The 26,047-nt window shown below is 26.6% G+C and overlaps 1 protein-coding gene across 2 annotated transcripts in view; it reads left to right on the forward strand.

Moving 5' to 3' along the window:
- The window catches only part of LOC129961685 (synaptogenesis protein syg-2-like), a 386,666-nt gene that overhangs the window by 284,377 nt on the left and 76,242 nt on the right, over positions 1 to 26,047 (forward strand). For both annotated transcript variants that reach the window (XM_056075219.1, XM_056075220.1), the window contains 4 exons: positions 4,731 to 5,030; positions 10,154 to 10,429; positions 14,182 to 14,466; positions 15,983 to 16,279. In XM_056075219.1, coding sequence (XP_055931194.1) covers positions 4,731 to 5,030; positions 10,154 to 10,429; positions 14,182 to 14,466; positions 15,983 to 16,279 — 1,158 coding nt within the window. The remainder of the gene's footprint in view (positions 1 to 4,730; positions 5,031 to 10,153; positions 10,430 to 14,181; positions 14,467 to 15,982; positions 16,280 to 26,047) is intronic.

The following is a 26,047-nucleotide window of genomic DNA, read 5'->3' on the forward strand; positions in this document are numbered from 1 at the left end:
TAAATTAAAAAAAAATGGATTTTATAAAAAAAAATCAACATAATATATAAGCAAAATCTCATAATGGTATTTTTATCAGAAAGTTTTAATTTAATTTTAAAAGAACATGATTTCGTTGAACACACATACACAGTTAAATCCGAAACTGTCACTTCCTGCATAATAGAATTAAGAATAAGAATGTTAGAATATTTTTTTTTTTTTGAGGGATTCCTGGCATCTATAGAACAGTTTCAAAAATATTACTTTTTAGTTTTCATAGTATTTAAAAAATGATAAAGAAAATGTATCAAAGATTTGAATGCAGAAAATGACACAAATTAAATATTTTATAATACCATTTATCCAAGTAGAAAAAGTAATAGAAAATATTTTTTAATATAATATCAATACAACTTTTTAAAGAAATATCATAATGAATATTTGTTCTCGCGCCATAAATATCTTAAAACAAGGCATTAAATATTAGAAAAGGAATCGAAGTTAAGACGGAATTCCCTCACACATATTAACATTTTAAGTATTTAATAATTGTGTCTAAAATTCCAAGTTTTTCAGAACTTCCCTTTACAATATCAATGTATAAATTTTATTTTAATACTTGTATTCTTAATAAAAAAAATCGGTTAAAGTAAGACATTCAGAATGTAATAAGACAAAAAATTAAGATTACAAAAATTAATTTATTTTAATAATAATAAAATTAATGCGTAAATGAATGTTTAATATTTTAGGCGAATAAAATTCGTAAAAAATGTTTATTAATTCTAATAGAATCTTAAATATGTAATTATAATACTTATTTTCTGAAACAAATCCAATTAATAGATTTGTTTTCCCCACTAGATGAAATTTTATACAAGTATTTAAGTTTTAAAGTAAATTTCAAAACACTTATCCTATTTGGTAACGTGTTAATGCGGGTTTTTTCAAAAACATCAAGCTCGAGTTCGATTCTTATATAATACTTTCGTATAAAGAACAACAAAAGCTTTACTTACACATTCAGAATGTCTGGAAAAAGAATGTAGTACAGTTATTGAAGAATTTTTTTCTTGAGTTTATTTTAAAGTCTTAATTAATGAATATTTGAAACATTTTGAAAAACAACATTATTAATGAATTAAATGAGAAATTATTGATCATTAATGCAAAGATTTAAATAAAAAAATCGGCAGTGTTTGTGCAGAAAATAATAGATAATTGATTCAAAGACATAAAAAAAATCTCTAAACAAAAATTCTCTAATTCCCTAACCTTTCTTCCTACTTAGAAATAAAATGTATTATAACTGTGAATGGAATTAGAGATTTCTATCAAGGTCACCTATTTTTTATTTTTATACTTTAGTTTTTGAAAAAAGATGTAGAGGGAAAAAGAAAAAAAAGAAACATTTTCAATAGACTGGTTAAAACGACTTTTTTAAAAGGTACATTCATAAAACCTAATAAATGATGAACATTCAAATTATTTTACAACAAATTTCTTCAAACAATAGGCAGAAAAAAAGCAAGTAGAATGAAATTTCAATGCGTAATAACAGAGAAGTGAAATTGACACAACAAATTCAACGCATATTTGCCAACGTATAAGCTCATAAATTGGGTTATATAAATCCCAAGCATTTTCTCTATGCAACATTTCAGAAGGCTTTTCCTTCGAATGTGAAATAATCTCTCTTTCGTATAAGCATACTCAGAAAATTCGAAATACCCCTAAAGGTAAATAGTCAAGTACATGGACTTAAAAGTGTTCTGCCATCCTAATTCACTTTAGAATCAAAAGCCTCTCATGAAGTGGTACATATTTAAGGTGTAGTTTAAATTTTGATCAGGGTTTCTGAATAAATTTTGCCGCTTCTAATGGAATTTCTGAAATTTCTTTATTCGATGTTACTTTTTTGTGTTTCATTTGTTAAAATTAAAATGAAATTCAAATAAAAACTTTGCAATATGGTACTTGAAATATTTTTGTATTATTGGGTATTTTAAAGAAGGAACGTAATTTGGACTAATTTTAATGTCATTTCAATTAACCCGATTAGGTAAGACTGGATGATACAGAAGATATTACATAAGATAGTTCTTTTCATCATAAAAGATTTAATTATACATACATGAAATTAAAATAAACTTTTTCACAGAAAGATTATACTACTTACATTTATTTCGAGTTAGAAATTGCGAAGTTGATGAGTTGCTAATAGTAGATGTATTCTATTATATCTTTTAATTGTAATTGCATACTTTTTTCGGATTGATAGTATTTCTCCACATTTGATATTGTTTTAAAAAAGTTAATGGGTGAAGCTGAAGCGATATGAGATGCACGAAGGATAGAACCTGGGACCTTGTAGTTAGCAGTCCAGTAACGAAACCATTATGGAAAAGCATTCGCCTGTGCAGAGTAGTTGTTAACTGGCTTATATGCTATTCACCACAGACTCTCCCTCCAGTGAGTCAGAAGTGAGACGAACGCTATGGCTGTTGTCTAATGGGCTTGTACTCAGTTCAGTAGCGACTGTGTGTATGAGTGAGTGGTTGCTGATGCTTCTGCGCCAAGTGAATCTGGGGACTTTCATTGCCGCGTCAAGTGAGTCTGACGACTTTGGTTGCTGGTAGATGGCGCCACAACAGCTGTACGAAGGTTGAAGGTTCATCGTCGAGGTCACCAATTTTGTTTGGGATGCGCGAAGATAGAACCTGGGACCTTGTGGTTAGCAGTCCAGTAACTAAACCATTATGCAAAAGTAATTGCCTGTGCAGAGTCGTTGTTAACTGGCTTATATGCTATTCACCACAAAGCTATTATAAAAACTTTATTAAAGCTAGTTTACCTTATGCAATGTGGCTTAATCTAAACTTGAGAAATTGTTACTAATGATGACTTAAAAACATCACACTAATTAAAAATATAAACATCATCAGAATATTCATAATTTCTAAATATGAGGCTTAATAGAGTAAAAGTTATTGGAAAATGAATAAAATATTCACGATAATACATTGCGTAAACTTTAAACACTTTACTGTTATAAAGTCATTAATGATTTTATGATGAATAAAATAATCGAATAAATGATAATTATATTCCTCACTTACGCTGCATATTTTAATGACACGTATTCTGTAAAATCTGTATTTTCAGATAATTACAGTATTTCAACTCATATGAGCTTGGACATAGGCTATATTAGTTCTTTAAATGATCAAATGAATATTTCAAAAAATAATGTATAAAATGGGTTTAATATCTTCTTTTCTTGAGCAATGCCATTCTAAGTTAAGTGCCACTTAAAACAATTCTTCATTTTATTTATTCTGTACGTAACTGCTCTACCTACATTTCCTATACGATTGTGTGTTGAGTAAACAACGATTAATTAATTCAGACCAATGTTCCGTAAATTACAATCAAGTATTCCGTCACCATTAATAAAACCAATTATGACATTTGTGAATCAAAATTCTAGTAACATTTGCTCACATTATAAGTCATTTTCCAACTTAAGTAAATACTGACGAATTATTTTGCGTAAAACAAATACATGCTGTTTACAAAAGGCTTGACTATTTTGAATATGGAAAACTTATGATTTTTGCACACTTTTGAGCGCTCGAGAAGCATGCTTGGCAAGCAATAGGATGCAAACATGAACATTTTTAATTTGCATTTGGTATTATATTTACATAAAGTATTCTTAAATATTACTCTATATTTTATATATAAGATTTTTTTACATTTTCACTATCATTTATTTCACAGCCTTGAATAATGCTTTAGAGCGCGATATTTGCTAAAGCATATTCCCTTGTCTAATGGTGTTCGGCACGATTTGCAGCATTATTTTGTTTTAAGACATTAAGAACCACTCACGAATTCTCTAGTGCTTCGCGTCGAAACTGTTATGGACCGCTCACGAGTTTTGTCGTCTTGTCCCGTCTATTACTTCTTAATAAATAACAAAGTTATGGTGATTTTAGAAAGTACAAGAAGTTTGTCAAAAACGTGCTATCCCAGGCGTATCTCTTACAGATTTCCTTGTTGCCCTTAATGTGTTAAATATTACGTGTAGAAGTTGGGTACATGTAAGTTAGGTATAGCAAAAAGTTAAAGAAAAGAGGGAAAGAAAAATAAGATAAAGCTACAAGTAAACTATGACAAGTAAAACTGGATACTGGATAAAAATGCAAGAACAGTTTATTTCTAATGCATTTTAATTTTGAAAACAGAATTGCTATTTTTTTTCCTATAAATTGTGCAATGTTTTTAAAAATTATTCTTCTGCTTATAGCTTCTTTGATTACCTTGCAAGTATTCAAAGGCATTTCATAATGGCATTCTCATTATCATTGCAACAGTGTCCACAAATAAGATTTATGTTATCAAAAGATATATATTAAACGATTTCTTCGGGAAACTTAAGAGTATTTGTAAAAGGTATCCATTCGTTGAATATACAGTTGTTTATATACCTTTAGAAATGAGATTTCATTTTAATTTGAAAAGGCCGATGAGAAACAGTAGAAATTAGATAGGAAGGACGTTCGTTCCAATGGGTGCAGGGGTTTCAAATGTTGATACGTTTCTATCCTATGACTGGTAACTACCTTTACTTTCTTTCAAAAAATGTGTTATTTATAAATTGTTTAAGTAGTGTTATTTATAAATTGTTTTTGAAAAATAGAATTATATTTTATTTACATAAAATATTTTCTTGATTTTTCCAGTAAAACCGACGGATGTTCACATCACCAGTATGTACCGACCACTATCTGTCGGCCATCCTGCAGAGATAGTGTGCGTGGCGAGAGGTGCTCGTCCCCCAGCGCAGATCTCGTGGTGGTTGGATGGGGAGAAGGTCACCTCCAGAATCACAGAGAGCACAGCCAGAGAAGAAAACTTGACCGTCAGTAGTCTAGTGTTCAACCCCAACAAACACGACAACCAAAGAAACTTGTCCTGCAGAGGAGACAATCCTCAAGTGCCAGACAGCGTTCTAGAAGACACATGGGTACTTGATATCCACTGTGAGTTACTAACATTTCATACACTTTATTTGTATCAGTTGCAACTGAATTGTAATAACAGTAGATTTTATTTATTTTTTTATTCACTCCAAAACACTCTATGGCGCATAATAATTGTCAAACTCATAGATGCTTATCAAATATTTTCAAAATAAAAGTAACATACTAAAACAGCAATTAATACCAACAAATGCAGTACAATAATTTCATTCATTTGATTAGTAGCCTCATTATTTTCCAAAAAACAATAATCAGTATATTTCCTTCAATCAATTAGCCAACAAAGCTATTGTTTGTACTGCTGTCCTTTTCAGAAATCTAGTTCAATCTCACTGAATATACTCAACTAAAATTGTTTGAAAACGTTTTAATGTATTTTAATTTTATTTTTTGTAAACGTAAATTTCCTTTTTGGCAAATCACAATCAAACTATTATCCTTTTTCTTTACATCTCAATAATCTCAACATTTGAATTCTAAATCCATTAGAAAAAAAAAAACAAAAAAAAAACTGAAATACTTATATTCGAGGCTACTTTCTCGAAGTTCAATTACTTCATATTTCAAATCAATATATATCATCGCTTCGCTGTATAAGCATCTTAATATGTTGAAATTCATAAGTCTTTAATTCGTGTACTCAACTTACTCAACGCAGCTTACTTCACTTATTCAAATTACTCACTTACTCAATTAGCAAAACATTTCTCAAGATACATTTCTGTTTCGAATGAAGGAATTTTTACCCAACATTTAATAGCTGTTTCTCTCAATGTTAAATTGTTTCTATTTCAAACCAATTAGAGAATTTTAATAAGTTTAATACATAAAATCTATTTATTTTTTGAAAATGTTTCATCATCTCAATGTGACATATTTATGAAAAATTTCCTTAACGAATTGAAAGCTTTAATTCTGTTTATAATGTTTGTTTAATGTTGTCTATAATGTTTTTTTAAATAAAAATATGACGAAATAAGAATTTTTAGATATTGACCTAGCGAAAGCTAATCTATGACTTGAACAACTCAATTTGACAAATTATGTTCTTTCTTTCTTTTTTTTAAAAATATATTCATTCATATAAATATTATTTTTAAAGTAACTTGGTTATCCAAAATAATGGAAGTTACTAAAGATTTAAGAAATCAGCGAGAAACCGTCGCAATAAATTATATTCTTAGAAATCATTTGAATGACTGCTTATTAAATATGCAACATTCAGTGAAACAAATAAAGGAAAATATTTATAAATAACATAATTATGATCAGATTAAATTGATTTTTATTCTAGATTTCTTAGTAGAAACTCATATCATTATATATAAGTAGAAAGTTCCTCTAGCGATTTTATATTTCATCATGTTATATCTTTAATATTAAAAAAATAATTTTTTGCTTAAAATATCTTATTAAAGAATTCTATAAAATGTTTCTGGATCATAATGCTTTTATTACTTCTTAATACAAATTTAACTGTTGTAATTCATAAATTCTTGAAAATAAAATGTATTGCCCAAAAGATATTCCTCAAACAGAGTTATTTCTTGGTTCTTTCAAAAATATACCTTAGTTGTGGGATTCTTTTTCTTTGCAATTTGAAAAAGTCAAGACCACCGACAATTTTAGATGTTTCAACCTCCTTATAAAAGACAGGCAAATTCTTAGAAAAAAATAATATAAAATTGCTTCAACACAGTTTTGTCATAAAAGTTTTATAACAAAAAATGATAACATCAAATTTCTGAAGATTATTCCATTCTAAAATAAATATGATTCAGAGTGTAATTATCTTCAGCCATTAAGTTCTCCAGTGAATAAAAATATAAGAAAAATTATTTTTTCAAAAGATTATATTCCATATAAAATGCAAGCGCTTTGAAAATTTAAAGAGAAGACATGTTCGAAAGTTTAATGATGGCATGTAATGACGTATTCAATACAAATTTAATTTATTTTTTTAATCTTTAAGAAAAGACTTTATAAATAGATAAAAAAGCATTTAATTTTTTAATAAGAAAAGTGTAGCATTTTTATCGAATTATTGATTCATTGCCTGAGAAACCACAATGATTTGAAGGTGGACGAATCGCTCAATCCATATCCATTATTAATTTTCTATTTTATATGTTTTTTCATAAATCTTAGGCTTTTTACTGGAATCCATCAAAAGATATGGTGTCTTAAATGAAGTCATGTGATTATGTCTCCTCACTCTATTATCTTTCTCTACAAATGTATTAAAAGTTGTAGAGAAATGATATTTGTTCGATCAGTATGACTGATTAATTTAAAAACAAATCACAATAGAAAGAGAATCCTTATGAATTCAGTACATATGACAAAAGATTAAAAATAAATTATGTTTCTATTTTAGAGAAGGAAATGTTTTTTTTTTACAAATCCATTTTGTTTAGTTTGACTGTGGACTGTGTAATGAATTCACCGTCTAAATAAGTGTTTATTAAGTTTTATTTAGTATTCTCTATATTTAGGAAAATATTCTTTTACTAACTGCCTTTGGCGAACATCTAGTTTGCAGAAAATAACGGTTAGGTTTATCTTCAATTAAATCGCTTAACGTAATGTTTGTTATTCCACCAAGAAAATTATTTTTATCAATGAATTCTAAATATAGATGTCGTATTCTTATAATAGCCTTACACTTGTTCTTCTTACTGTATACATGGCTAAAAATGCTTTTAAAACATAACTGTGTGCTTTCCGAATCTTATAGCTTTCCTGATACTCTAAGTTTATCATTTAATGTTTTTTAGAAGTCATACAAATATTAAATAGAATCATTGTTCTGTAACTTTTAACAGTGGACAAAAATTACGGAATTAAATTTTTACATAATAAAGAAAACGATTTCAATTTATGTTCAACAATTAAACCTATCATTAAAATATGTAAAAAATAAAATATTAAAAAATTGAAAATTTCTGAAAATTGCTCGACAAGTAAGTTATTATATATATATATATATATATATATATATATATATATATATATATATATATATATATATATATATATATATATATGTAATGATATTTTAACTCTAATTTCAATTTAATTAATTTTCATAATAACTTCATCTTAATTTAGCCCATAGTAACTTCATTCTAAAATATTCTCTTATTTCGTGATCCAATTCCACTGTCTCTACTTAATTAATTCAAGAGAAGCTTTGTTAAATTGTTGAATCAGCTAAAATCTAACTTTCCCACACTACGTGTGAAGAGATAACATACCGCTGATCAAGCAAATTCTTTTTTAAAATCTCCCTTTGTTTCCCCTACCTTCTCGGCGCCTGTAATGAAAATCCCTATCGAAATCTCATAATACATTAGCACTGTGAAGAAATGTTTTCCCTATCAAAATCATAGGTTATATAAGACCAGGGATAAAATGTCCGAGAGCTCTTCCCTCATTCCTTTCTGTGTCGTTCTGTGTGCTCTTCTCTTGTACATATGCTTGCTTCGTCAAAATGAAATAAAACGACGTCACTAAATTAAAAGTATCTTCATTGTCTTCAAACTGCATCATGCTTCACAACAAATAATATTATATATATATATATATATATATATATATTAAGATGAATTAAAATCGATTTGCCCAATAATATTTTTAAAAGTTATATCGGTAAATTTTCCTTTAATTTATAATTAATTAAAATTATGATTAAAAATTTTAAACAGTTCTTACAGGCACAAATTTTCCAACTTTAATAGTGTATCTGTGCATAATACTGTAATTCTAGGTAAAATTATCATTTCCAGTAGAAATATATATATATATTCATTTTCTTTATTAGTAGGGACAGAATTTTGAAATAATTTATATTTAGGTAAGTGCCAATGAGAAATCCTGTTAATGATTTTTAAAATTATCATGCATAACATAATTTTCAATTTTGGAATTCAAACTAAATTTTAGTCTAATCTGATCTCAATTCAAAGGATTAAATCAAAAATTTAAAACTAATTTAATTCAATTATTCCTTTGAGTCTTTGTTATGAAGTAATTTTCTGAAAATATATTTAATGAATATTTGAATGTACTACTATTCTAGAATTCAAAACAGTAATCTGATAATCATTCTAGCTACATCATAGATTATCTATATGACTTATGCGTATTTATTAATGTTCACTCAAACTGAGTAAAGACTTTCTGGTACGGTTAGCCTTTACGCACCAACCTGTAGTGCTTCACATGCTGTAGTCAGATTACAATAAATCAAATGGCTTAGTATAAGATGACCATTAGCTGATCAATGAAAAGGGCATCATTCCATTTCCTTCTACTCTAAGCGTAGTGATATATATTCTGTAGTATCCGTGCACGGAATTCGAAAAGGATGGTTGGACTATATCTATAATGGATAGTTTGAATATGACAAAGTCGTATGCAGTTTATTGTTTGTCATTAGACTTAATGCTTGAAATTATAATATATTAGCAAATAAGTTTTTTTTGCACTTGTATATTTCGGAAAATGAAACTGGAAAGATTTAGTTTAAATTTGAATGTTTAACTTACGTTCTCTCATTTATATTTCACAAGCTTTCACTCCAATTAGCACAAAAAGCCTAAAAATATCGTCTCGAAATCTTTACAATACTGTACATCGTTTAGAGTATCGAGTTACAACAGAGGTCTTGCAGAAATATTTTGTGCAAATTGTGATCTTTAGTTAAAAGGATCTTTTATTTTTCCGGTACATATTTTCTCATTTTGTTATCAATTATATGACATTTTTCAAGTGCTATCTCTTTCTTTATTTGTTTATTCTGTTTGCTTACACCAAGCGCTACGAAATGCTCATGAGTGGGCAAAAGGTATCAAATACCACATAACAAGAAACACATTTATGGTTGATTGGAAAAATCTGTGCTTCGTTGCTTTCTGACAGTTAAGCATTAGAATTGATGGTTTGAATGCCATTGAAAACCATTCTGTTGAGGAAAATAAATGCATATGTAATTATAATAATGAATAGAAAATACTTATTAAAAGTTAAAGAACATGCATCTATGGAGTTAGAAGCAAGGCAATGAAAGTGAATCTTCTTAAACAATATGTACACATAACATATTTTTTCTCCTGTTATAGTTCCTCCTGAACTGGATGTAAAGATAAACAAACAAGTTCCTGTTCTTGAAGGCACGGATGTCAGCATGACGTGTGTCGTGCGAGCCAATCCACCAATCGCTGAACTGGAATGGCTGAAGGATGGTCAATCGCTGGGTCCTCCTGCTCGTCGCGATACCCGAAACAGGACACTCAACATTGCTTCTACTTCCATAGAACACAAGGGCCGTTATCAATGCTCTGCCATCAATAGCGAAGGAAAGACCTTTAGTGAGCCAAAGTTCCTCCAGGTTCACTGTACGTAGTTATTTATATTGATATGATTTAAAATTCAATTATGAATAGCATAAAACATATCCAACATTAAAAACAGTTCAATTATTAATAACATAAGAAAATAAATGAAATTTGATTATATCCCCATAATTTCTAGAAAGATAAGAAAAATTAATCCCTGCTTTATTTTCAGTATTTCTCTTAATACTTGTTAAAATTATTCAAATATTATTTTAAAGAAAAATGCATTGTATTTTTTTTTTAATTTTAAATGAAATCCATGGCAATTTAAAATGATATCGAATATAAATATTTAGCGAAATTACTAAAAACATAAATGATAGAAAAATAAACATCAACTTTTAGAAACTATTTTTTTTTCTTTCATTCGATTTTCAAGGTGCTCTTCTTAGATAGGTTTCATACTTACAAAAGAGTTTTAATTAGTTTATGATTAACTGTACTTGGACGCAGCAATATGAATCAGGGCTCACCGCTTCTGATTTCAAAATATTCCTCGTTAAGGAATGAAATAGTTAAAATATTTCTTTACTATGTGGAAACAATATATTTTTCTCAACGCATCTGCTGTTCTACAGCATTGATATATATATATATATATATATATATATATATATATATATATATATATATATATATATATATATATATATATATATATATATATATATATATATATATATATATATATATATTTAATGCTAGAAATGAATGAAGAACATTTCTACGTGGCAGCTCCAAAATTTAATCTAAACATATATTTTTATTTGTTTTTCTTCCTGAACGCTTTAGATAGATTTAAAAATAGAAAAATATGTTTAAGAACAAAAATTAAAAAAAAAATAATAAACATAAGTTTGAAGAAAATATATAGTTTCCTTTTCGGCAATAATGTATTTAAAAAACAAATTCGTTCATCTTTTGTTTTATAGCATCGTATTTTCGAAGTATCTCCTTTAAATTACGTTTTGCAACGAGGAGACTGAATGAATTTTTCAAGAACTTTACTGGGAAACGGAATCATATTTATTCTTGTCTTATAAAGAAAATTTAATTAAATTTAATCTAATGTGATTTTGACAGTAAGTATTTTAGGAAAAAAAAGCTACTGAAATAAATATTTAATCCATTCTTTCATTGTGATGTTTAAATAAAACGTTCCATGCGTTTATATTAGATTGCTATTTTTCCATCTCACTCTGAATTCTTCTCAAATAATTCTTTAGACTTTCTTTTATTTCAAAATTCGAAATGTGGCAATGGAGGTTATATAAATAGAAGTTTTGAATCATATTTTCTAACATATATAAATAAATAAATAAATCAGTAAAAATAGCAAGTCAATATTAGCGAAAAGAATAAATATAGAATCAAAAAGGAAGAGATTAAGAATCCGGCCTGAAGACTTTCTCAAGGATTTTGATTTTCAAATATATATATATATGAAATCAAATTTCACTAGAATGTATCTAGTGTAATACAGTGGAAAGATAATTAAATATTTTCAAACAAGGACTTAATGAGATTGTAAGAATAGCAAATTGAAAAAACAACAAAACTTATTCTTATTTTTTATAAAGTGCAAACATATTTAATAAGATCAAGGTTAAAATTACATTTATATGAAGTGAATGAAAGTTATAGGTGGAAATAATTTGGTGGCTTATTTCCTGAGTTTAATTCATCATATTTTTTGAAAACTTTTTTCATGTTTTATTTCTGCAAAGAATAGTTTCATTCTTCAAGACTATACAATCAGTCATGCTTCTAAATGTTGCAGACTCCAAAAAGAAAGATTCAGAAAAAAATTAACAAAATTAAAATTCTGATGGATACTAAGCAGAGTTATCCTCAAAACTGAATAAATATCTTTGATACAAAATTTGAAAATTATTCATTAACATATAATTTTATTTATTTACATTTTAAAACATCAAATTAGTAAATAATTAAATGACGTTTAGAAAAATATTTACCAAAAGTTATTTAATTTGGCTATGCTTAAAGAAAGACTCTTTGTACAAAAAAGCAAAAATGCATTGCATTCCAATTAATATTATTTTATCTTCTATAATATAATGAATTTGTATTTGTTTCCTCTTTATCAATTTTTTATAGGAATGTTATTTTGTAGCTATAAGATGAATGGGAATTTCATTCAATCTTAATTATTGGTATAAAATTCATTAAAATAGACAGACATTGTTTTTTATGCAAATCATCTGTAATTGTAAAATGAGAAATTAACAAATCAAATTTTTCCAGTATTTATTAATTCTGTTGAAAATGATTCATTTTTATATAAATTAAAAAAAAAAATAACTGTTAATTCGAAGACTTCTTTGCAACTTACATTTTTGAATTTTGAAAATATTATATTTAATTTTAAACAGTACTCCTTATAATAATTTATTATTATTTTTTATATCCTTTCATATAGAAAGTTGCGTTTTGATTTTATTATCTTTAATCAATTTTCGATAAAAAATTAAGAATATATTTTTTATATTTTCATCACATACATATCAAGCTTTTAGATACATAAAAGTATTTTATTAAATATATATTTTCAAACATGCCAAATAATTTTTTCTATAAAAGAATTAATTCGTGGCTAAAAATACATCCTTGTTTTTAATTATTTGAGATTTTATAAGTCCAGAGATCAGTTATTAAAGAATATTGAAGTTGCACATGATATTACAAATATATTCTTTTTCTTTGCTCCTTTCGGTCTTCTTGCATCATATTTGGTTATTGATTTTAATGTCATTAGAATCAATGCACCCTTTTCTCTTGCCATAAAATTAAAAAAAAAAAAAAAAAAAAAAGCAGTCTCTTGATTACCAGATTAAGTGATAATTTCTATGCTCTGCCCATGGATGAAAATTTCTTCGTCAACCAGCAAAACTATGTGGAAGCCTATCTGCCTTTTCTGTTTGTTTACCTATCTATAAAAACATCCTACTTTTTTTGCAACTCCCCGACCCATTTGCGTCCATTTTCAGCGATTTTCTCTGATTAGTTAAAATTGCAAATCTTAGATCCTGAGAATCACTGTACATCAAAGCAAGTTGAAGGTATTCATTAAATGATATTACTAATCAGATCAAATTTTTTGTGTTTAACCTCTAGAAGGAAACAGTAACCTTTCTAAAAGTTATTAAACAGAAAAATTTTGTTCGATGACGTTAATTTCAAACCAACTTCGTTGATTAAGTATTTTCAAGTGCTTGTATATGAAGCTAGAGAATAATATCCTTGCCTAGCTTAATCACTCGACATTTGTATGTAGTTTGTACAAGTATGAGATAGTTGGAAATAATTCTCCAAATCGAATATTTATATCACTTCTACCATCATAATGTTTTCGAAATGTGGCAGACAAAGACTTATACGTTGAACAATCGACATTGAATTTTCACCTTGTTTCTACTGCGCCAATAGTCGCAAGTAAATACAGATAGTGGGTAGACAATCTTAGACAACAGCACAGACTGCACACTTTTTGAAGCGTAATAACATTCAGGAAAGAAAGTTTTATTTGCTTCTGTCAATAATTAGTGTAATTGTAATTGTTAGAGCTAAAAATAGACTGATGTCAAAAATTTTGTTAAAATATAAAGTTATGATAGTATTCAATAATGCATTCAAAAGCAAATCTTTTTTAATTCTTACGCATTTCTTTCAGAACATGAAACTACATTTATTTAGCAAACTAAGGGACTTATTAAACATCGGTTTATTTTCAGATGCACCTCGTTGTCATTCAGTCCGCAGTAGAGTATATGGTGTTGGCAGAACTGAATCAGTATCTGTAGCATGCGAAGTTGATGCTAGTCCAAGTGAGGTATCTTTCACATGGGCTTTGGATGGAGCCAAGATTTTAGCCGCTGAACAGTATCATACCAATGGCACACACAGCGTAGCTACTGTGTCTCCAAGATCACCACAAGACTATGGAGTTCTGATGTGCTGGGCCAGCAATGTTGTTGGCCGGCAAAGAGAACCATGTACTTTTCGAATAATACCTGCCGGTAAGTTTTATTTTGATAATAGTATTGCGCTTTTTCTCGTTATTTCACAAATTATGCGAAAATGATGCGATTCCGCGTAAGTAATTAAATAAGAGCACTACATTTGATAAATTAATGGGTCTCTTTGGGCAAGGGAAAAATTAATAATATTTCTGATGTTTTTTCAAAACTAAGAAGGATAATGAATTTTTTCATTGATATAATTACAAATATCTTCTAAATTTTAATGAGATGAAGAAGATTATTTAGGATTTGCTCTTGAAATTAAGTAATCTGTGTTGCAGAATTCATTTCTGACGAAATATAGAAGCTGTTATAAGCGCTTAGAAACAATCACAAATATAAACTGCATAGTGTTTTCATGCAGTTCTAAAGAATTACTTAGCTGTGAAATTGTCTTATTAAGGAGGTTCTTGATTTACTTGTGATCATTAATATTTATTGAAATCGAGTTATTTCCACTCCAGGGACAGAAACTAAAGATAATTGGAACTTCATCCTCAGTATTCCATATCCTTGTATTAACTATTATTTAGTCAAAATTCAAATGTTAAAAGTGTGCTTAATTGTTGTTATAAAGTATTTCAATATAAAAAGAATTTCGTATTTTTAATTAGCAATTTGAATTTTTGATTGGAGATGCTGTCCGTTAATAACTTTAGAAATAATAAATAATAATAATAGATATTTAGAGCATATAATTTGATTTAAGCATACCAATTAATTATAAATTAATTATCACTATTTTCTAAGAAAGTAATGCACATTCATTGCACTGTAATGAAGGCTGGGGCAAATTCTCGACAAGTTTTTCAAAGGAAATAAACCCTAGGCGCTTCAGTTTCTCATATAAATATATATCCAATATCTTTATTATTTAATTTGTTTAATAAAATAAACCGTCAAAACTAATTATTTCACATAAAATCAAAAAATAATTTTTTAATTAAATTTGCTTTATTTATATTATGTTTCATTATATCATTACCAGAGGAAACAGGTTTTCTTTAAACTCTAAAGCTGAAATAACAATTCTCATCAAAAATCTCGATGAAATAAAAAGTATGATTCAGTTTGTTACTTACAGCAATAAAAATCTTTTTAATAGATTCATTGTGTATTAACTAGGAAAATTAATTGTAAAACCAATTATATTTAATTAATAAAATAATTTATTTTTTCTTCAATCATCTCTAACAAAAATGTATTAGTTATACCAATACAATACTAGAAAAAAAATTAATGCTCACAGATTTATGTTACGTATTACTTTCTAATTATTTTATATTATTATTTCGTGATTTATAATACTATTATTTTACCCTTCATCAACTTAATATGTAATTACTGAATTAATTAATACCATAAAAAATAACGCTATTGAAAAAAGAGAAATCCATATGCTATTTTTACGGTGGAAAGAAGCTGTTACCGGTAATCAGCATGATGCAATATTGGATAAATGAGATTGCACATTTTTTTTCTGTAGTCTTTAAGATCATTTATTTTGTGTTAGGTCCACCTGAAGAACCCAAGAACTGCATCATCACAAATCGCACAGTGAATTGTATATACTTAGAGTGCGAGCGGGGACACGACGGAGGACTCCAGCAACTTTTTCAGTTGGAAGTTTTCGGAACAGATTCGGACAAGTTCTTGGCGAACGTGACCGCTCACAATGCTCCAGTCTTTACTGTTTGTTCATTACCTCCTAAAGAGTCTTTTGTCCTCGTTGTTTACTCCATTAACAGTAAGGGAAAGAGTAAGCAGATCGCCATACACGCCAGTACTATGAGCTTGAATGGTAACAATGGTAGGTGCAAATTCATGTTGTCTAAATAAGTTAATTCATATTTTAAATAACTGATACTAACATATACTTTCGTAATTTCAGATAAAATCATAAAGCCGTTGGTAAATTTGTTTCAGAGTTAAAACACAGTTTTTTTTCCCCTTATTCTAAGGCTTCTTACAACATGCAGAATTAAAGTGCTACATATTTTTACTAATAAATTTGAGTATGGATTCATTTAATTATTTAAAACAAATTTCCCCTGATTTGAATAAAATTTCCTATGAAATAAACTTGAAATAATAACTGAATGCAGTTGTATTAGATAATGACTCCTGAAATCAATCATGTAAAGGATAATTCTAATATAGATGGGAAAATTTATTGAAAGGAGAATAAAAGAATACAACACTATTCTTAACTTTTGATCATTGATCATTTTTATTCTTTAATTAGGAGAATTAAAATGAATTATTAAAACTCCGAATTAAAAAAAAACTATCAACATAGTTCCCTTAGACATTTCATAACATTTTTATTTCTCATTGTTGAATTTTTAATCTGGTGTTCGGGTTCGATCATAAGTAAAGATACAGAAGTACTGATAGTTATGATGAATATTATATGAATAAAAATATTTATCGTGAATACACAAATTAGTATAAAGAGAACTGAATTTTATTTAATTAATACTCAGACATAATAAACTTGTATTCTTCGTATGCATTCCAAACACACACACACACACAAAAATTAAGAAAACAAGTTTAGCTTAAACTTTTACAAACAAGACCTTTTGTACCAGTATATTGCACAATTAAAATTAAGCAATAATAAGTTGTACAAATTTCAAAAGATAATCATAATTGGCTTGCATTTTTACCTAGTATGTATCGTTTACCGATTTATGGAGCCAGCCTAATAGAAATTGTCTCTGATTTCCGTATATGTGAAAAAAATCTAAAACAAAATGCCTTATTGCGCAATGAATATTGAAACCATTACTTTCATAGCAAGGCGTATTAGGTGCATTCAGACAATGAAGGAATTTGTTAAGGAGGCTATGATCTGATTCGAAAACTGTGTCATCTCTAAATTGTTCAGATCAGTTGACCAAGTAGGAATGTTGTGAATGGTGGGCGGGGGGGGGGGGGTGATCAGTATTGTGCATATGTCATTGGAATGTCTCAAAAACCTAATGAAGATAAATAACATAATGAAATGTGATTTTATTCTGTTATTCCTCTCTGAGAAATATCATTGGTGTTTCCCAGAGATAAATAGCATAGTATTGTATTAATAATATAACATATTATACTTATAATATTAATATAGTATAAGAATAGAAAAAACATGATTATTTTCTTATTCTTCATTACAGAAGTGCAATTCATGATAAAAGATTTTGATTGTAACATTCTAAAAATAAAATAGATAAAGTCCCTTTCCTAGAATACTAATAAGATTCTATTAACAAAACTATTTAAACCGAAAACTATGGAACATCACATATCTAGAATAACCACCCATAAAGAACTCTACTGTGAGCGATTTATCTGCCAGCTGTCCATTGTCATTATGGAAATGAAAACTTTATTTTGAAATTACATCAAAATAAGTAAAAATGAAATTTACATAAATATTTGCTAAATATTAAGGAAAGTATGAATCGATTAACTAATAATAAATCTAAAAGGTAATCATTTGAATTGGGTAAATATATTGAATTATTACTATTTAAGAGCAATTGAATCATATTGAAGAAATATAAAATGAATTTAAAAATGAAAAGTAGATAATATAATTTTTTTAATTATAATATAAGTGCAAAAATAATTAAAAAAAATGAAAGATCATAAAATAAATGCAAAAAATAGCAGTAATTAAGCATGGAAAAGAATATAATAGCATAGAATGAACAGGAAAGAAACTATGAAACATATAGAGATCAAACTTAATAAAAAAATACTGTTTGCTTAAGGACGGATTTGATTAAATTGGAATAACACTAATCTCTAACCTCAGGATTTATAGATTTTATAATAAAATAGATATATATATTTATTATATATATATATATATATATATTTTATGATAATATTTTATATTTATAAATCTAGCATTTATAGATTTTATAATAATATAGATATATAGATTTATTATATATATATTTTATAATAATATTTTATATTTATAAATCTAGCATTTATAGATTTTATAATAATATATATATAGAGAGATTTATTATATATATATTTTATAATAATATTTTATATTTATAAATCTAGCATTTATAGATTTTATAATAATATAGATATATAAATTTATTATATATATATATTATAATAATATTTTATATTTATAAATCTAGCATTTATAGATTTTATAATAATATAGATATATAGATTTATTATATATATATATATTTTATAATAATATTTTATATTTACAAATCTAGCATTTATAGATTTTATAATAATATAGATATATATAGATTTATTATATACATATTTTATAATAATATTTTATATGTATAAATCTAGCATTTACAGATTTAAAGATATTTTAAGCATTTATAGATATTACAGAAGTTATAGATATTTACATATATATTGAGAAAGGAGAAAAAAAAACAATAACAGATTGTGGTTTCATCAGTTACTTCATGAATTCATTGATGTAGAAATTATAGTTTTCATTTGTGTGATTCAGTGCAATTTCTTAACTCTTAACTCGGAACGTGAGGTCTGTGATATTGCTGGCGATTTATTTTAGGTTACCCCTATTCTATTTTTAGCTCAATTGAAGGAATTGACCCAGTAGCTTCCTGTTTTGTGACCTTCAATACACGTGCACTTTTCCAACAGATTTCAGGGGATACGTTTTAAAATAATTCAGTTATTTCTTCGAGCGTGGTCTCTAAGACCGCACCTCCCTGTTAGGGTCCCAGTGATAAACAAGGCTTCGCAAATGGCGTTAAAACTTAGGCTCCGAAATATCATCTAATTTACTGATCCTATTACGAAGCAGTTTTCCAGACACTTTTAAATGAAGCAGAAAGTGATATTAGTGATCAGGATAATTGTACAGAAGAGTTTTTCGATAAAAGTTAGAATTCAACTGATTCTGATATGTATGTTCAAGCATAATTAATTTTGTTAGTGATAATGTATTTTGAATAATTTATAAAATATATTAATATACCAAGAGATACACATACAAATTTATAGGTTGATTTTTATACTAGTGCTTAACCTCTATGTTTAAAATGTCATAGAAAACTGTGCTATGAAAGTCACACAAGCCGATAAAATAAAAGGCCAATTTTACTCATTGTCATTTTTTTTTCATATAATTGTCGAATTTTACCTTATATTGTCTTATATATACCTTCATATATTGTAAAAATAAATATGATTTAAAAAGTAAAATGTAATATGTTTTTTCAAGAATATTATTTATTGTAACATGTAATTTGAGAACAAAAATTTATGTTCCGACGCATTTACTTTTTTCAATGATAATGTATTTTGAAAAATTTCTACAGCATATCTATATATTAAGAATAATATCTGCAAAATATATTGGCAGTTTTTCATACTAATACATTCATTAGAAAATTTAATTTGCGAGTAAATGAAATGCGGCTCATAGACCGCACCTCCCCAGTTAAGTCCTAAATTTCACCTCCCCAGTTAAGGGTTATTTCTCTTTAATGTTTCATATCTTTTTCAATTTGTTTTATTAAAAACTAATTTCCTATGTATACCATTTTTGATTATGCATATCAAAATTTAATAATCCTTGAAATATTACAGTAAACAATTTCTGAGAAAAAATTACAAAAATCTATAGAATTTCTTGTTTATCTTTCTTATTTTTTAATTAGTAAAAAATATTTTTATTTCTCTTATATATTTCTTGAATAGAATTGAGAATTTCCTTATATTTATCGAACTGAAAACGTCAAAAAAAGTATAAGATTATTACTATTTTTTTTAATGACATAATTTATTATCGGTAATATTTAGCTGAATACTAAATAAATATATATATATATATATATATAAATTGAATGAAAACTTAATTCGAAGAAATTCTGCAAACAAATTCTAATCAGCAAAAGGCATGCAAAGAAAATGATAAACAATTTCACGGTGGAATATTTAGAAAAAAAAAATCGCTATTTTAACAATTTGCTGAAACCTGAATTCCACAGCAATTATTTCTGTTTGAAATGATAATTAGTTTCAATTTGGAAAATAAATTACAGCATTATAATCGAAATGCAGCATTTTCTCAGAGATGAAAGATGGTGGGCGATTTATTATTCATTATCAAATTCGCGCCGAGATGAACGAAAGTGAAAAACAAGACTGTTTTAGAAATATCTGTTGCAAGTTCAAAAAAACTGATCAGGCATTTTTCTATCTTATTTTTTTAATCATTAATAATACAATACAATAAAAATTCAGGACGCATCTAAGTCTGTAGTATTTAAACCAATTCTTCTTGTCTCTTGTGAGATTAAAACAATTTCTTTTCTCATCTAGCATTTTATAAATTTTCAAAAATGTCATAAGTTTTCAACATGCGCTTAATTCGTGTAGGATGTTCATACGGTTTATAAACGATATGTGAGCACTAAAGAAAGAAGTTAAGCCTTCCAAGTTAGGGGTTTTAAAGCTTTAAAAGTGATAGTTATAATAAACATATACAAAATGTTTTGACTTAATTTTATATTCTGATGTATTTGATATTAAGAAAGAAATAATATAATGTATCACATAAATAACAATATATCTCTCTTATAAAATATTATAGTAGTCAACTAATGATTACGTATAAAATATAATCATATTTGACTGTGTTTTTTTTTAAAGATGTCATTATTTTTGCCAACACTTCCATATTATTTAAATGCACTAGATAGTTTCGAATGGAATTTTTCAAAATATATTTCAAATCAAATATAGGTGATCATATAAAACATTATTTTAGTTTGCTTAAGTCCAATTTCAAAATAATATGAGAATGATGATAAATTTCTTTTTCTAAAGATAATATCATGCATGAACATGCGGTAAAAGTCTTTTGGGTGCAAAGTTATTGCAAACGTTGAAAAGGAGAATTTAGCATTTGGAATATTTTAGCGTATTGCGTAGGACTATTAGAATAATTTCCAAGAAAGTGGGGAACAAGGATATATTAAAAATGAAATCTTCCTTTTTGACATGAAACAGATTAAAAATCATAAATAATAATAGGATAGAAAACATTTCGCACACATATATATATATATATATTTCAAAAATTGCGGAATGAAGTTTGATACAATAGGAACCAACTCTTGAACAAATGCGATCGTTTATATTATTTTATACTTCATATGTGCATATTAAGTCAGGAATTACAAAATAGAAATACGTATTATTTTTATTTATTTTTTATACTTCTTATTAGGGAAAAATGTGTAATGATAAAATTTCATCTCGAACATGGATTTTATATTATTTTAAATATAAAGATGTATGTTTCATCCAACTGGATAATTAGAATTTCTCTCGAATGCAATTTACTCTAAATTACTAGCTGATTCATTATAAACTTCTATTTGCTTAGGAAAATTTAAATTCACAAAACACAGTTTACAGGAAGTTTTCATATCTCAAATAAAATCTAACAATTTTCTTTATATAATCCACATGTTTTCTATTTTTTTATTTTCGTTTCTAGAAATAAAGTCTTGAAATTATAAAATATTTTATTGACCATATCACGACCTAAATCATTTTAGCCATTATTAAAGTTTCTGAAACACGGAACATTAATCATAATATACAATATGTTATTAAATTAATTTTTGAATCATAAAATATATTTCAAGAAACAGAAAACCTCATCAGCATATTCATTTTACCAGTTTCCTTCTTCCTTTGAAATTTTAATTAAAATTACAACAACGATTGTTTTTGCAAAAAACTGGCTCAATGTAGTATTTCATTTTTTTATTTATTAATTTATATAAATCTTAAACGTTTAGATGTAAAATTAATAAATAATTGGAATACAAAAAGTCGAAATGTGAAATTTATAAAATAATTTCGGTGCTAATACTGATTTAAGAAAACTATTTCCCTGAATAATTCAGTGACCCACCTCTTTGTGTCTTTGGTTCCTGCAGTATTGCCATAGCGATAGCATATACGATTAATTGCGCGACAGTTTTTCGTGATGTTTTCAATTAGTTCAGCCATCTATAAAACATATTCAATGTTAAAATTTCTGATCAGTGACGTGGCTTAACAAAATGTAACTGATCGCGTGCGTGACTTCCGGACACGCTTTTAGACGCTTCTTAATTTAAATACTTCGTTCTTCTTAGATTTTTGAGTGATTATCAATTAAATAATATTAATCGGGGTACAAGAATGTTGCATGACTCATATGATTGGAAATAAATTACATCAAATTTTAGGTCAGACGATCATTACCTGAATTTTCATCTGAGTTAAATTAATTATTTTCTTCCTGTGGAAGGAATGTTTTCAGTCACGCTCGTTTAAGAAATAAAATAAAAATTTTGAAATAGTTTTCTGAGAACATTTAAGGTTTTATATTATTTTTGTGTAATAAACACTTTATATTGTTGGGAAACTTTAAAAGGGAGTTAAAATTCACAAAAGGCGATGAATTCTCGAATGGAGTTAAAATTCGAAGAATGCAACGCGCTCTCAAATAGAGCTATAAATTGCAGAATGTAATATTTATTTTTCTAGCATTTGAACTATCAGAGAGATATAATTGAACTCAGTGAGAATAAAATAATACAATGAGGCGACGTATTTATAAAAAAGTATTATTTATTTTAACGATGACAAATATAATGGATCGTTATTTTTTTTTTAAATGATGGAAACAAAAAAGATTACAATCTAACATTTTACATGTAAGCAAATAGAATTTTATTTTGAATGAATATCCAGAAGTGATTATCATTTTATGGGGATTTAATTCCTTGATATTTTAAGCTTCATTTTATGATTATTTAACTCTATGGTGGTTTAACCTTGGCTTTTCCCTGACACAGAACAGATGAAAGAAATTTTAATGTATTCATTGTAATGTATAATTTTATCAAAATTACACTAAAGAGATAAAGAATTTTTTCAGTGAAATATATGATATATTTAAAACAGTACTTGGTGAATATGTTATCAAAACATAAACATAATTTTTGTTGTTTTGTTACGCAATTAATAAAAACAATCATGAAAGAATTTTGACAAAAATATACCAATATTGATTACATAATATAGGATAAAGAATAAGTAATAAAAGTATTTAACAATTTTAAATAAGTGTTCTTAGACTAAACATGATACGACATTAGTTACAGCTATATTAGGAGCTCAAATGGCAGAATCCTTGAAATTTTAACAAACAATTCAATTTGCAATTAGTTTTCTTTTGTTTATTATTATTATTATTATTTACTTTTAGTGGTTTATCTATGGAATGAATACTGACAAAAATCATTGTACTAACCATCGCTAATAAACTTCATAAAGATTTATAGAAATAATCAGAAAATATGACGGGACAAAGAACTATTTTTGATCCAAAATGTGATTATACATATGCATATTTTTAATACAAACTGCCTTATTAATGTTTTAAAAATTTTGATATAAATGTATAAAACCTTCCATTTTATTGAAATAAATGCGTAAAATCATTTCTGCCATGCAAACGCAGTTATCTTTCTGAAATGAAATCTATGTATTTGTAATCAGTCGAAAGTTGCCCTAATAAAAACTAAGAGTGAATTCAATGACTTAATAAAATTTTGTGTAAATTAACACTTTAAAAATAAGTGAAAACCGATTTAGCAACAAATACTTACTATCGAGAAACGTTTCTCAAACTCATGTAGATATCAAAATTAATAGGAATTTGTTATCTTAGAATATTCCTGAAGATTCAATAAAAATAAACAAAATGTTCTTACATAAATTTTGTGGAAAATTGTCCAAAATTGTCCAGTATATTCCTCTTGTATATATGCTTTTTTCCCTATACGCCTGCTTTTTTTCTGAACAAAATAGCGATAATTTTTATTTGATATGATAGATATAACAAATTACTTGAAAGCTGGCAGAAAATTGCCAGTATAGTGCTTTAATGCACCATCCTTCATTAATGTCATATTTGTACAGATTATTTGAGGCCCTTAGAATTATTTCTAAATATACAGCGCATAAATTCGCAAAAAAAAAAAAAAAAAAAAAAAAAAAAAAAACTCTTATGCATAACTTAATGTTCAAGACTCCTCTAAAAATATTTTTAAACATCCAGTTGTGCTCAACATCAACGATATGTTGCTTTAATGACTTATAATTGTTTATATATGATCCATCCTAATTTACTCACCACCCAGATCATGATTGCGCTATTTGAAACTTCAAAATTATGAAAAACTTGGTTTTTTTTTGCGATAATTTATCTTCTAACTTGTAAGGTATTGTAATTTCCGTTTCTTATTTATCATGTAAATTAATCCGATATTAAAAAGAATCTTTCTTCCTTAGATTACAACAGCGAAAGAATAACAAGCAAATTAAGTACTTGATGGAACCTTGAAAACAGCTTGAATTTAAGTTGAACAACGAAACCTATTGTCAAAAAAATAAATAATTTTTTTGATGTTGCCGTAATTTAGAAATTTTTTATGACAGTTAATTTGGTATTACTATAAAAATTATTGACTTATAAGCAGTGTTAGAATCAAGTCTCTGCAATAATGTTTTTGGCGCATATTGTGGAAAAAACGCTAAAATATCCTTTAATTTTTTATTAATTAGATATCTGATTAAAATTTCGAAATTTCTCTCTTAGATGCGCATTTTTTATTTGCAAAGCATGTTTTTGAGCAATGTTTATTTCAATCGGTCAGTCATGTTGAGTGTCAATACACGCATTCACTCTTATTATTAGTAGAGAATGAAAAAGTGCATAACATTATCTGATTTTCTGTAAATTTATCTGACTCTATTAATGGAATTTATAAATTATTTTTCTTAAGAATTTTGAAAATTTTTGAGGATAAAAGAAAAAAAAATCAAACACGATAATAACTGTAAATTTATCTCTGTATTTTAAATAAGTCTTTAGGTAGCACTAAATTTTAAAAGCGAGAAGAAAATGAAAAATTTATAATAATACTTTTAAAAATAAATACTTAATTTTCCTGCAATAAATAAATTCAAACAAAATTGTTTACCACTCAATTTCAAATACCTTCTTTAAATACTGAAAATATTTTAATAAACATAATTTTCTGTTGATATTCATAACAATAATAAGAAATTTACAAATAATCATAAAATCTTTGAATAAATTTAACATTTTTTTCCCCTTTATTCATAGTATTTTTAATTGAAAGTATAGTATTCTCATTGTTTATTTTAAATATTGCAGGAAATTGAGAGGTTGAAGTTAATAAATAATGCTGGCATTTTTCTGAATAAGAGAGGAATTTTAAGATGTCTGTATTTTGAATTTCTAAAGTTTTTTACATGTATGCTTAAATGTATATTTATAATTGCTTCTTCGAATTTATTCATATTTATTTTACGGTGTAAAATTATTATTAAAATAATAAAACATTACCATAAATTTAAAAACACTTTTGAAATTAAACATAATATGATATTTTTATTAGCTATGATATTGGACTTTGAAAAAGGAAACTGTATTCTCGTTTTCTTCGGATTTGATATGACTTCT

This window comes from Argiope bruennichi, chromosome 2 (assembly GCF_947563725.1).
Source record: "Argiope bruennichi chromosome 2, qqArgBrue1.1, whole genome shotgun sequence".
In the NCBI taxonomy this organism is placed as follows: domain Eukaryota; kingdom Metazoa; phylum Arthropoda; class Arachnida; order Araneae; family Araneidae; genus Argiope; species Argiope bruennichi.